Raw genomic sequence first — 15,146 nt, 5'->3', positions numbered from 1 at the left:
TATTGGACATATGATATCAATAACATGAAAGAACAACTGGCTTTCACATCAGTGGGGAAAGAAAAGCTTTGGACTGCACTTACAAGAGGCTGTGATGATGGAAACATTATTTATGAATCACTGTTTTGTTTTGTATACTCAAAGTATAATAATTAGATATCAAGATACGTCTTCAGGGTCAGTTTGGTATTTTATTTTAAAGCTTTATTTATAGGATTTAAATTGAAAGGGGTGTAAAAAGGAGAAACACATCACCACCTTGTTGGGAGCTTTTCACTGTATTTCACAAGTGAATGCAGGGATATAATTGGATCACATGTTCTTGATACAGGAAGTGGCGGGGGTATGTGAGCTACTGTATGTAAACATTTAATGCTGTCAATGACTGCGTATTTATGATAAAGCCGCCACCTGGTTTGAAAACGTGAAACATGGAATGCATAGCAGAAAGTAAGAAGAGCCGTATGTGGTTCATCTAACCCCCACTCACCCCCCACGCCCCCATCCCCCCATTTCCCATCTGTGCCCTTCAGGCCCTCACTTTAGTCACCTCCCACTTCCCTCTTCCTTCTTAGTCCGTCTGTTTTTGTTTTCCAGCCCGGGCTCTTTGCACAGGAAATTGTACACATTGGAAGCATTCAGGAAGGCAGAGAGAAGTTTTCCCGTTAGCTTGGAGTTTTGGCACAAGGGGAAAGAATGGATTGAAGAGGTCAGTAAATTCTGAACCAGGAGAGACACAGAAGTCAGCTGTTCTCCTCCCTTCACTTCCCTCCCCTTTACGCACACTGAACATTTAAAAAATCCCTGGTACACCACTGCCACGGGTTAAGGACTAAACATAGAATCTCTGAAGAAACACAGAGCGGGAAGTTAGATTAAAAATGCAAACTAACTTTTCTGATGGAATGTTACCGCTCTTGACACATGTATATGCTTCTTTAGCTACAGAGTGTTCAGTGAAAAGGGGAGACTGTGTGGAATGAAAGAAAAGAGGAGGAGATAAAAAGTAGCAGAGGGAGAGAGAGAGAGAGAGAGAGAGAGAGAGAGGGAGAGAGAGAGAGAGAGAGAGAGAGAGAGAGAGAGAGAGAGAGAGAGAGAGAGAGAGAGAGAGGGAGAGAGAGACTCACTGGGGGTTACAAAAAAAAAGAACAACAGGAAACCAACTGATTCTGAGGCTGTTTCTGCAAACCCTTCAGAGATAAAGCAGTCATCTCTGGTGTCCCTGTGAAGCAGCAGCCTCAACGTGTATTCTCCTTGATAGTGGCTGAAGTTGTGATTATTTAATGGACTTCAGAATGACCAAGACTTGACGTCACCTCTGCTCTCAGCTTCCTACAGTGTGGTTACTCAGAATGTGAGCGGATGCAAACTTTTGGGAGCTGATTGCTGCGATTTCTATGTGTCGGCTTTTTTAACCCACAAACTCAACCTTTTCTGGGGGTCATATGGATCGTTTGCCACACTTCCAAGGATCTGTTTGCTGCGATCATTCAGACTACTAACTGGAACCACATGAAGAATAAAAGCACTAAGAATAAGTCCAAAAAGAGAGGAAGTGAGAATGCGTTCGGCTGTGACCTGATAGAACATCTACAGAACTCAGGACAGGATGGTAAATATCTAATGTTGCTTTTTTCTAATATCTAACTCTCCTTACCAGCAGCTCATCATCAAGGTACAAACTACTTCTTTCAACAGTAACTTGTATTACATATAGAAAAGTGTACGTATTCTAAAACGAAATTATGATTTAATAATTTTTTTATATAAAAGTTGTTTTCACCTTTTAATTCATATTATTTGTTGAAATTCAAACAGAAAGGGCAGTCATGTGAAAAATAAAGTTTTGTTTAAAGTTTATTAATCAGAAGTGTGTATGAGTTTAAAATATAACAATGCCAGTCATACAACCGGGTACTGTGTTAAATTTGTGACTTTTGGGTGTGGCTCTAACATTTTTCGTATATTTCTTACTGTGACTATGGCTCCTATGACTGGGCTAATGTCTGACAAAAGACTGGGTGGTTCTGCTGCCTGTGGATGAGAGGAAATAATGTGCAAGGAAAAAAAGTGGTAAAAGAAACTGTCATTAAATATTCAAATGTGTAGTCAGGCTTGTCAGAGCAGCTTACTTTATTTTATCCATTGTCTTTCTTCCAATCATATACCCTGCTCTTTTTTTCTTCTTCTCGACAATCATCATTTTTTTCGTTGCTTTTGGGGGTGGGGGTGTAGGAGCGCCACCATGATTTGTCATACAATGAGCAGCTAGAGCTCTCACATGTGCAAAGGCATAAGAATAGTTGGGTTGAGATCACTTTAAGGAGGACCTTTTGGAATAGACACTCTGTAAGGAGGGGCGATCAAGTCAGGAAGTGAGGAGGGACGATTGGATTGTACCCCTCTGTGAGCAGACATATTTTGTTTTAAGATTGTGAGTACATCATGTTATTGTTGTTTGTTTCTTCTAAAACAAGCATGAAATACTCTGATTCTCCTCAAAGGATTTAATTTAATTGTTAAACACAGAAAAAGGGATTTATTCAAGATGTCCCTGTTAGTTGCACTTCTAGAAAACTGTAAATCTTGGACAACATGTCATTTTCAAAGCAAAAAGAGCATATTGGCCATTCTGAAGTTGTCCCCCTGAAAGTATCACATGAGATAAAGACTACTCTAGAATGAACCAGAATTCAATTTGTAACAACTCATATGAAAAGTTGCTCAATAGAAAGGCACCATTGTTTGTTGTGTGTGGAACATTTTGTGACATACAGATGGATGAAGAAAAGTCATTACTATACCGCCTCCTCACACTGTTTATAATTATGGGTGGAAGCCATGACAAATTAAGAGAAGCCAAACGTTGATTTCATGATAACACAAATTAACCTTGAAGTGTTTTATTTTGAAATATGTGTCAGCACACACACTGATTTTTCAGTGTGTCTAATGTACTCATGGTTCCTGCTAAGAAACGCTGACACGTTCATTTGATTTTCTATTTTTTACCCAACTTTCACAAATGAAAACATTTCGGATACAGGATTTTTTAAAACTTTTTTTTGGTGTCCTCAGATATTGGTCTTGGCAAAGTCTTCTAGTTTCAAAAAAGCAAATAGGCTGATGACCAAACATTTTGTCGCTTTTGTCACAGGGTTTTGTCAGCCTGGCCTGAGACCTTTAAAGTCAACAAACTGCAGCACTGCCATAAACCTGGTGTTTAAAACCTGCCAGAAAGAGATTGTTAAGGTTCACTGTAAGGCCGACTCCTGAGCAGCAGCTATAATTTAAAACAAATAACTCACATCTGTTAATGTAAATGAGCCAAACCTTAACTTGAAATCTTAGCACATGTCATGCATCGCTGTGTTTCATGTGGGTTTTTTTTTAGAGTGTCTTTAAATCAGTCAAAATCAGACGTGATTTGTTTGTTAGTCTACAAAATGCAGTTACTGCATGATTCACTCAGTTCAGAGACTCAGACGCACCAAAGGCTTCATTGTAGTTTATCTTCCAACTTATGTCACTGAAAGGTCAACAGGTGAGAAAGTAAATGTCAGGTTCACAGAGGGAATTCTGACAACTGAGAATTCTGCTGATAATAAATTTTTGTTGCATGATTAGTTTCGGATTTACCAAAAAGAGATGTGGAAATACTACTGGACTATATGATATCACTGTACAACCAGCTGGCCAATTAAATGTCAGGACATCATGGGGAAAATTTTTGATTTTCATTTATACGGTCTAATGCTCTGTGATTGATTCAACATATGGAAGCCACACTCTAAACATTTGGTTGATGGACAATTTTGACATATTAACTGTTAAATTCCATACATGGATATGCTGTATCTGGTTTTGAGCTCCAAACATAATCAATTATTCATCACAGCTTACAAGTTAAAAATCAGTTTGTTGGTCCATGTTAAAGTAAAAATTAAGGTAAATTATGAAACACTATGAAAATATATTTGATCTTAATAGAAGACATAGAATATCTTCTACAGAATAGAAGATAAATAGCTGTTTATATTTGAAATAGCTCCTCTGCTATTTCACAATAGTTTAATCAACACTGAATCTGATCTTGTCGGTCTGTCTAAAAAATAATAAAATGCATTAAGTCTTTAAGTTTTTGTTTCCTCATGTAAACTGTGAACCTGGCATTTACTTTCATGTTCACTTGTGATTCAGCTCAGAGCCACAGTCCAATCTGCTGGTATTTTTTAATGGTGCGGTCAAATGCTGCTGAGCACAGATGGTTATGCTCTGTTCAGTACTGCAGGTCACTGGTAACATTTCAAAAGCCGTTTTCTATTAGAGGAAATGTCGTAAGTAATACCATCTACAAGGATTGGGTGTGTCAACCTTCCTCTGAAACAAACAAACCATTTTTAACTTCCTGCCAAAGTCCACCTACAATCAGCGGCCCTGAGGAATACAGACCACAGTGGAACAACCCCTATAGCTTGATGGCAAACTTAGGTGCATTGTTATCACCGAAAAATTATATTTACACTTGTGTCCTTCTCATGGTTTCAATTTATATTGAGATCATATCTAGTATGCAGATATATGTAAAAGAGCTATAACAGGACATCATATGTGACATGGTTATTAAACAACATATGATTAACATGGTTTCTAAACTTCAGTTCCTCAGGTTCTGATAAAATGTGCAGAATTTATTGAGGAACATGGGATTGTGGACGGGATCTACAGGCTGTCAGGGGTCACCTCAAATATCCAGCGTCTCAGGTACCCGTATCTCGTACTGGTAACACTGATGTACCTGAAATGATAGTCCTTTAAGTCTTAGTGTCAATATTTAGAATGTCAGAAATAGAATGTTACTGAAATTTACACAAGTACTGTGTGAGACTGTTTGGCTTCTTTATTTTCTCTCTTGTATATTTTGATCACACACAACCGGTCTACTCCACTACATTTGTTTTATTAGATGCTGGTTTGGAAACAATTATTTAGTGGTCAAGGGCAGGATGTTTCATCAATCAGAAAGTGTTGTGTAGGGTGGGATGCTGGCTCAGAGCCAAATAAATCAATGCATTTTCTAATCAATGCATTATGTAAGGAATTAGTCAAGTAAAAGCATTCAGATATTGATAGTCCCATAAATTGTGGATATTTCAGATAAGATAAGGTAAGCCTTTATTTGCCCCACAGAAGGAAAATTTCCAAATTCCAATCTCCAATTTGATCTGATAATTGGGCTTCAATTAGGGCATTAAAAAAACAGGTCATAGAAATTATTACACAGTAATTAATAACAAAACCAAACAGGGTTTTATTTTAGTGTGATTGTTTGAATTTTAGTATATACTTTATATCAACTCTATACACTCAACAGACACTCAGACACTGTTTGAGGCTGTAATTATTAAAGCTGTTATCCAAAGCTGGATAAGCAGCTTTGGATAACCATAACTGAGAACCTACACAGACATCAGTTAAAGCTGTTAATGTCACAAATCAAATTTTTAGCTATATGTGATCTAATAGCTATTATTTTGTATTACATTTAAGTTCAAACAACATTGTGCTAAAGTCGGACTTCAATCCAACAATGTTACATAAGTGTAGCTACCTCAAATGTGTATTAAACAATTAAAGCATTCAACTAACTCTGTTTGTGTGTGCCTGTGTGTGTTTGTGTGTGTGTGTGTGTGTGTGTGTGTGTGTGTGTGTGTGTGTGTGTGTGTGTGTGTGTGTGTGTGTGTGTGTGTGTTGTGTGTGTGTGTGTGTGTGTGTGTGTGTGTGTGTGTGTGTGTGTGTGTGTGTGTGTGTGTGTGTGTGTGTGTGTGTGTATATGTGTGTGTGTGTGTGTGTGTGTGTGTGTGTGTGTGTGTGTGTGTAGGCAGGAATTTAGTTCTGAGGCATGCCCTGACCTTACGAAGGAAGTGTACCTCCAGGACATCCACTGTGTGGGTTCCTTATGTAAGCTGTACTTCAGGGAGCTACCCAATCCACTACTCACTTACGAGCTATACAGCAAATTCACTGTGAGTACATTCAAATCCCATTTACGGGTTTTCCTTGGTCAAAGAGACTTTAGAGGGGAGCAGGAGAGAAGGGAACAGAAAACAAACCTGGCTCATGCTTTCGTTGTACCTTGATAAACTATTCACATACTTTGGCATTTATACGTGTTGAGCTGCCTGAATGCCCAAGTACTTCATCATTCTGGGAAAAGTTGGCACATGTATCGTATAATAAATACCAGACCCGAGAACATTTTCTCCCCAAGTTGCTTTAAGAGGAATGAACTCATGGATACAGAAACAGATTCCATACATTTTTACATCAATATTTTCTATTTTATTGAAGAAAAATCTACATTTCCAAATAAATTTTTGTAGTTATCAATCAGGGATGTGATGTTATTTTGACATGTATACTTTGTGTTTTACATCCAGGAAGTGGTCAAGGTCCAGGGAGATCACGAGAGGCTTCTATATATTCAAAGGGTTGTCAGAGAACTGCCAACACCTCACATGAGGTGAAACTCTGCTTTATTTTATTTTATTTTATTTTATTTTCATTCACTCATTCATTTTCATGTACCACCGCTGTATCCGCTGTAGCGGGTCATGGGGAGCTGGAGCCTATCCCAGCTGGCATAGGGCGTGAGGCGGGGGACACTCCAGGCACGACGCCAGAGCACCACAGAGCCACATACAAAGACATACAAACACGCACACACACTCAAAATGGGCAATTTGGGACGGGCCAATCAACCTGACGCACATGCTTTTGGAGGTGGGAGGAAGCCGGAGAACCCGGAGAGAACCCATGCGGACATGGGGAGAGCATGCGAACTCCGCACAGAGCAGGACTCGAACCCGGACCCGCCATGTTGTGAGGCAACAGTGCTAACCACTGCGCCACTGTGCCGCCCTTTATTTTATTTTATTTTATTTTATTTTATTTTATTTTATTTTATTTTATTTTATTTTATTTTATTTTATTTTATTTCACAAATAATGCAGTAATAAATTTAACAAGCTGTGTTTGCTGACTCTCCTCAGGACTCTGGAGTACCTCACTAAACATTTGGCCCACCTTGCCACTTTAAGTGCCCAGACAAACATGCATACTCGAAACCTGGCCCTGGTTTGGGCTCCAAATCTGTTAAGGTGAGCTGACCGTTCTCTTGTGTACTTGAAACTTAATTCAAAAATACACATAAATAAAAATTATTTTCAGTTAATGCAGAAGGACATGTGTGCATTAATAAGGAAGTATTCTTACATTATCTTTTATTTTCTCAGATCCAAAGACATAGAGGAATCCTCGGGTAATGGAGACATGGCTTTTCAGGCGGTGCGGATACAACAGTCAGTGGTGGAGTTCATTCTAAACCACACAGAGCAGATCTTCAGCAGTGAATCTGTGCAGATCAAACCCAGAGAAGGTGATATTTATAAACTATAAGCAGATTACTTGGAAGGAGATCTATAAGGTTAAAGTACGTGTTCGTATCTATTTAAAAATGAGTTGCTTTGCTTCTCCAGGTTTGACTTTGAAGTGTGGGGAGAAGTATGCAACACTCCCCATCAGTGGTCAGTGTGGGCCAATGAAACTGATGAGCCTGGAAGAAGCCCAGGCTCGCTCCTTAAGTCCAAACCATCCTGTGCATAAAGAACGCCAGCGGGAGAACAGTCTGCCTGATACCAGCACCGCCGCCCTCTATCACACAGTCATAGACATATCAGACAGCAAGTGCGACAGATCTGGCTTCAGTGTCTGAAGCATGCATGATTATTACATTTTGTGTGTATTCTTTTCTAACTGTCAGATCAATCTGTGCTTAATAATGTATATTAATCTGTTAGGAGAAAGTTTTCTGGAAAATCAAAGAAGTGGAGGTCCATATTCAACCTGGGTCGGTCCATGGACTCAAAGGGAAAACTGAGCCGAAATGGTAGCGTCTTCATACGAGCACCAGGGCTAACAGGTAGAGTGGAAAACCATGAATGACTCACTGTCAAAGCCGAAGAGGGAAACAAACGTGCAGCTTTATTGTGTATGAAGAGAACAGGTTTCATGACAGAACAATGAGGAGCTGTAAACAAGTGGATCTTTGTGTCACCAGAATGTGAACTGCTGACCCGTCATGTACCAATGGCAACTGGGATAGGCCCCAGTCCTCACTGTAATCAGCCAAAAAAAAGTTGTAGAAAATTGGTCCTGTTATAAATATTCCTAGATGTGTTCTTTTACACCCTCCAAATGTTTTGTAAAGTTGTGAACATATATTTTCCACAGAGAAAACAGCTCTTCGTCCATCTCGGAGTATGGAGTCCTTGTGCTCCTTGCCAACAGGTGGGGCTAAACCTTCATATGGTGATTTAAATATAAACTAAATTAATATAATAGTGTAATATTTGTGAATTTTAATTTCTTAAACGTGTGGTACTGTTCCTGCAGATGATGACCGAACAGGAAGCAGTCCTTCTAGTGGCATTTATGTTCCAGATGTGAAATCCAGAACACTGGGATCTGACTCGCTGTACGATCTGAGTGAACATGATCAGAACGCTGGGTTTAAGGGCAATAAGGCAGGAGGGGCGACAGGTGGCTGGAGCACTAGCCCAAACCAGAAGGCGTCACCAGGTGCCTCTGCACCTCCACAAAAAACTCTGCCGGAACAACTGAAAGTATATAAAAGTGATGAACTCACTGGCTACAAACCCACCTCTCCAAAAAACAGGAGGATGCTGTACTCGGGCTCCTCCAACAGCTCCTCTCGGCCATCCTTCCCAGGAAGCTTCTTCCCACTGGAATCCTCACCGAGGCATCAACGTAGAGCAGTCAACATATCTGAGCCATTTGCTGTATCTGTACCCCTGCGTGTGTCAGCCGTTATCAGCTCCAATAGCATGCCATGCAGGGGACACGCAAAGGATAAAGCAGCGACTCTGAAACCCTGCAAAGAGACGTCAGAGCAGAGCAGTGGAAAAAGCAACACGTTCCACCAAGTGGAAGCGAACAAAGAGGAAGGAACAGAGAAGAAAAACACAGAGGAACCGACTGCTAGAGTCCTGCCAGAAGGTAAGGACAGCTTCCTTTATCACATTCCATTTATATACTGGACATATTTTATTTTTCAAGTGAATATGAAGGTCTGGCTAGATTCTAGGCTGGTATTTTATCACTTTATGTACAACAAGCATGTAGTAAAAAATAACTTTTTCATTCAGATGCAATTAAAGAAGTGGTGCAAAAACCTCAAAGGGAGATGGACACTTCTGAATTGGAATCATCATGTTATACACTTACAACAGAAAATGACTTAGCTCAGTCTCCAGGGGAACAACTGCACAACCGGACCATAGCACCACAAACGGTAAGTGAAGTTAGAACAGAACTACACATGTTTTTTTCTATTCCTCAATCTTCTTGAATGATGATGTGAGGGATTCTTATATCTTGTTTCAACCTTTTATCTTTGCTTTAATTTATATGTTTCCAGGGCAAGAGATCTTCCACTGTAACAGAGTTGTGGTCTGACCTCCATCAAGAACTGAAGATAGTTGAACCTGAATTTGACCTCCTACATGAGACTTTTGAACCTGTTTTCAGCTCCAAGAGCACCTGTAAGGTCAAAAATTTAACAATGGACATTAATTCCAAATGGAGTCGCAGCTCTCCGTCTCTTTCTTTGTTATTTAGCGAGCAGTCTTCAAACACATCTCTGAGTAATCATAGAATTGCTACCGGATCAACTTCTGCAAAGAAACAACCCTCAGAGTCGGACATCTCATTTTTTCTTGACAAAAACAGGGAAAAGTCACAACCTGCTGCCATGAAGACTGAAAAAGAGGAGATGCTGCATCAAAAAATCAAATCATTAAACAAAGATGACTCGTTTCCAAGTGAACAGTGCCAGCTTCCGCTAGGGGAAACCTGTTCAGAAAAAGAGGTGATGGCTTTGACGATAGAAGATCCTCCAGTATCAGACGAAATCGACAAAAAAACAGAAACACACTTAATTCCTCCTGGAGAAACAAATGGCTCCTCTAATGGAGAGAAGGAGACGATGATTCCTGAGTTGGAAGTCATTCAAAGGCTGTCGGTGTGTTTGGAGGAGAAACGCAACACTTTGATGCTACCGCACCTCGACCATGAGGAGAGATGCGGTTGCAGCTCGGAAGATCTGGACTTGGTGGAGCCTTGGGAGGATCTCAGCTTCACCAAGCAGTGGGTTACGAGTCCTCTCCACTCACCGGACGTAGAGGAGCTGTTCAACCAGCTGTCACCCTTCCACCCTTGTAGGGAAACGCTTTCCTCTGAGGGGACCTCAGAGGAAAGGAAGACGTCGCCTCCTCCAGTTGAAAATATCAAACCATCTCTCATTAAATCCACTGAACGCATCTCAGGAAACATTACTCAGACCAAACCAAAAACTAACTGGACGAATGTGCCATCAATAATGACACGTGTCACTGTAAATAGCAACAATGGAGCACAACTTCATTCAGGAAAATCCAGCACAACCAAACAGAAGACTACGGCATCATCTCAGGGGTTTCACCGACAGATGTCTCATGATGGAACTGTTTCAGGAAGAAGAGAGGAAAATGTCTTTTCTAAACACAGGCCTTATTCTCTTAATTTGGACATGGGGCATCGATACATCAGAGACATTTCAAATCAGCAAAATTGTAATTCGTCAGAGTTTTCATCTTGTCTAAGGGGATCTCTGACCACATCTGGGACCCCAAACAATGGGTTTCCCTCTGAACTGGACTTGTTTCTCAGCGATCGACAGGCGCCTTTACGCAGGAATTCAGCCCCGGTCAGCGTGTCGTCCGTTCGAACAGCCTTCATGATCAAAACGTGCCAAGCCAAAGCTGTTCCTGTCATCCCCCCAAGGGTGCAATACAGTCAGATACCTCATTCCAGATATGATAATGATTTGGATGCAAGAGATCAAGAGAAGGTGTATCCTAAAATGAGCGCAGAGAAACACGACGCTGCACCTCCTGTGATTATGTCCAATCTGAAGGAGGAGCTGGAGAATAAAGAACCTGCACCCAAACCTCCAAACGCTGAGAAATACATGGAGAATGTAATGACCACATCTACTCCAGAGCTGCCAGTAATAACAAGGAGACACACACCCACTCTGGATGTCTTTATGGACTGTCCCAGGCTCAGCAGAGGGAACCTCTTACAGAAATCATCCTTCAGGAACAGACAGAGACCTCAAAGTCTTATCCTGCTCAGCCCTCCTTTCCCCATCATGGACTACCCACCTCCAGGAGATGATGGCAAGCTTCTCTCATCCATCAAGAGCCTGAATGACACATCAGTGGGTAATGTCTTTCCTAAGGAGATGGCAGAGAACGTCAGAGCGCCAGACGTTATTACGCTTCAAAATAAAATGACTATTCCTAAAAGCGGACAGAGACTGGAAACCTCAACCAGCTGCTTCTACCAGCCACAGAGGAGGTCAATGATATTTGACAGCAGGAGCCACAGGCAGATTGAGTGATTTGGGGATACAGTCAGTGACTATGAGACTGGGGGGTTTGTAAATAGATAAAGTCTACATAACACCTGGGTATTTTTTCTGGTAAAGCCATGAAGTATTTGTAGGTGAGCTGCGGTAGTCATGAGGTATGTGAAAGCCATTTATTGCTGACTGATTTCTAGAACTGCGAGTAATGATTTTTTTTCATTACTCATTAATCTGCTGATTATTTTCTTGATTTAATGAATAACAGTTTGATATATGAAGGACCAAAAATGGTGAAAAAATGAAGAAAAAAATTTTTCATCACAGTTTTACAGAAGCCAAGTTAATTTCTTCAGACAGCAGATATTCAGTTTACTGTCAGACTTTACATGCTTAAAAGGAACCGGTGACAGTGATATTTTTGCTTCATATATAAACAACTGACTAATAACAATTAACTTGCTGTCAGCTGATGAATCTATGATTTGACAAACATTCCGCTTAACTCCAAGTAATTAAAAAGATTAACTCATGTCGAGTTGCAGTAAATCTCAGTCTACCCTTTAACAGTATGCGTGGTGCTAAACTCACACTGCCAGGAAGGATCGCAAGTAATTATCAAGGAAAAACTAGATTAATTTGTTATGAAATACTGTAGGTGGAAGCAGTCTGACCAGTCAATCTGCATTCTTCCTAATGGCCAGCAGGGGGAGACTCGACCGATTACAGGTTAATTACTTTATTAAGAAGTTTTCTAAGGAGTTGACGTCAGCCAGTAATTTCGTTTTAGTTAATTGTGATGCCATTTAGAACAAAGAGATATTGTTTAACTTTTGCTTTCCCTTTCAGTGAAAAGTGAGTCCAGATAGAGGCATGTGGTGCAAATCCACGTTTACTGCTCAGAGGTCACCAGGCCATCAGTGAGTCACTGGGGGTGTTGAGCGCAACTCATGTCAGTTCATAGGCTTCTTATGCTTACATCTTTATAACATTTTGATGTGACTGCTTCTGCAGGACTCTCTGTTCTCTCAGGATCTGGATAAAATTGAAACTAATTAAAACTTTATCTAGAATTGAGCTTCATTCTTTAGAGAAATAGTTAGATTATTTGAAAGTAAAGACCAAAGAAGAGCCAGAGTTCATACTACAACATGTTATACAGTATATCTGAAATGAAGCTAAATGAATGAATGATAATGAATGGTAAACTGTTAAAAAAAATATATGGTTAACTAGAGTATTGATAATAAAACTGTTAAACAGCCTTTAATTAGATGAAATAGATGAGTTTATTTAGATTAATTTATTTATTTCTTAAACTGCATACACTCAGTGTAGCTATTAGCTCTGTGATAAGCTGATGTTAATGTGATTTTTTTAAGGGAATGTCATTTTCATTTTTAAATATACCACAAACGTAATCAACAGTATTTACCTGAGGAAGAACTTTAATCCATGCGTATCTATTTCCTGTGGTTACATTGTTTTTATGCAATGTTTTCTTCTGTTTTTTACCAATGACGAGTGGAAGAATAAAGAGCCGTCCCACCTGATGTTCTGCAAAGTCAACTGCAGTCTGAGTGTGTGCACACTGGCTGTATTTTTCACATGTTTGAGTTTGATGGGGCCTTCAATCAAAGTTAGATGATGGTCTCTCCAGGTTTTTGTTTCTTCTCTGTGAGTTTTACAAACACAGAATCTATCGTTTCTACCCTCTGCTCCTGAGCAGAACATGGTTTGGATGATGAAGGAAGTTCTGGTATATCTTTTAAAGATGCAGATGTGACTGTAGCATGAGGCGGAGTGTGTTTATATTGTAGTTTAGATGAATATCATCACTGATAAGTTTTTTTATATAAAATTATGAGATATTTTTGCTTGTTTGTTTTGTATACATACTGATACTGGACACGATTGACTGGACAGTATTCATAGTAAAAAAAAAAGAAGAGACATTCTGAATTTAGAGTTGTGCCTTAATCATCTGATGAAGTCATATCAAGTAATGTATATAAGACACTTGATGAGTTTACAACAGAAAACTATGAGAATAAAAAGATCCGAAAGTCACACAATTTGTCATTGGCTGTATTAACACATGGCTTTCAATGAAACACACACCATCACAAATCAACTCTAACTATGAATTAGTTTTATTTTGTTGAATGCTGCTTGAGGTCTCCACTGTGACAAACAGATGTTGCTCTCCAGTGTGTGGGTGTTACCAGCAGGTTTAATACACACACTGAACTCGCCCTTTCTCCCTCTGGTGTATTTGAGCTCATACCTATGGAAACACTTTCACAGGATTTGCAAATATTTAATGATGTTTGACCAAATAGTGCTTATGTGGAGGTCTGGCTTGTTGGGTCAGGTTGAATGACACTCAACTGACAACATTTAATTATGGAAATGCCTCAGTTTCCCCTCAAATTCCAAAGGAGGTTGTTACTTTCATACAGTCCTTCATAAGCACCTCATTGAGTGGGGCAATATAAAAGATTCTGTGGTGAATGAGGAGAATTAAAGGGGGCCCCGAGACTGATGGGGCCCTTTGCAGATCATTTGTGAGTCTGCATCAAGTTGCATGAGGTAGATTTGAAGCCTTTTGGCCAACAGCACACTGGTATTTGAAGTCATATGTTGACTTTACATGCATCTAGGGTATAATTGTGTTAGTTGCATAGTAACCACTTTACATAAAGGATGTTTTTGTCAAAATTCACCAGAGCATGTTCATACAATTTGACGGTCATCGGCAGGCTCAAGTCTTAGCCAGCAGATGACGCTCCTGCTCCACACGGCACATCTGAACAAACCACTGAGCCGCAAGCCGGAGACGCTGAGAGGACAGTCTCTGATCAGATACCGAAGAACTACCAACACACCACAAGCACCGCGGCTGAGAAGCCCCTCGTCTTCACCGATCTGTGAACCTTGCTCCAACTTTAGCGTGTGTACGTGGAAGAGAGGGTCGATATTACGCGCGACATTGTCTGTCATCCTTTGAAAAATAAATTCAAACCTTATAATGGAGCGCGTAAAAGCGATGTCATTCGGAAAACTTTATCACATCTGACTTTGAAATGCAGTTTTATGATGGATTCGATTTTAACAGCTGTCAGGTCATGGTGTGCAGACAAAAAGACGATGAATCCTATTGGAGAAATTGATCAGTTGAGCTTCTCCTCACCACTTTCCTCGTTTTAGACTCTAATTATGATAGTATATATTATATGTGCTCGTCATTTAAGGTGGCGTGTCAAGAAATGTCAGGAAAAAACTGTAATTTTATCTAAATGTCACATGTTATAGTTTGACGAAAATCCCATTCAGGATCATTCAATTTGATGGCGCTGACAGAGGTCACTTCCATGTTCTGCGCAGTTCATTATTTCCCGACCTTTGACACAGCTTGTGTATGGGCCGAGCATTAAAAAGGCGCATTCTTAGCACACTGAAAAAGGCCAGCAGAGTGCGGTGCGCGCGTTGAATATTCAATTAGGCAGGGGGGAACTGAGTAAAAGTGAAGCTGCGTACCAGCCCTTCATCTTACATTACTGATTGGCTGTTAAACAGATTATATACAGCTGAATGGGTTCAAATGTTGCAGGTGAAAACAGTCGGAGTTCAAGGCAATGGCGAGCGCTTTCCTCCA

The 15,146-nt window shown here is 40.1% G+C and overlaps 1 protein-coding gene across 1 annotated transcript; it reads left to right on the top strand.

Moving 5' to 3' along the window:
• The first annotated feature begins 1,139 nt into the window (after positions 1 to 1,139).
• arhgap31 (Rho GTPase activating protein 31) lies at positions 1,140 to 14,522 on the top strand. The gene is made up of 12 exons (XM_068330986.1): positions 1,140 to 1,612; positions 4,662 to 4,764; positions 5,882 to 6,026; positions 6,441 to 6,523; positions 7,053 to 7,160; positions 7,296 to 7,438; positions 7,539 to 7,746; positions 7,860 to 7,981; positions 8,293 to 8,349; positions 8,455 to 9,078; positions 9,228 to 9,373; positions 9,500 to 14,522. The coding sequence occupies exons 1-12, from the start codon at positions 1,513 to 1,515 to the stop codon at positions 11,522 to 11,524; spliced, it is 3,864 nt and encodes a 1,287-aa protein (XP_068187087.1). The 5' UTR covers positions 1,140 to 1,512; the 3' UTR covers positions 11,525 to 14,522.
• The last annotated feature ends 624 nt before the right edge of the window (positions 14,523 to 15,146 follow it).

Source organism: Antennarius striatus, chromosome 13 (genome assembly GCF_040054535.1).
Source record: "Antennarius striatus isolate MH-2024 chromosome 13, ASM4005453v1, whole genome shotgun sequence".
NCBI classification, from domain to species: Eukaryota; Metazoa; Chordata; class Actinopteri; order Lophiiformes; family Antennariidae; genus Antennarius; species Antennarius striatus.
The sequence above is the reverse complement of the archived record's forward strand: the minus strand, read 5'-3'. Positions and strand labels throughout refer to the sequence as shown.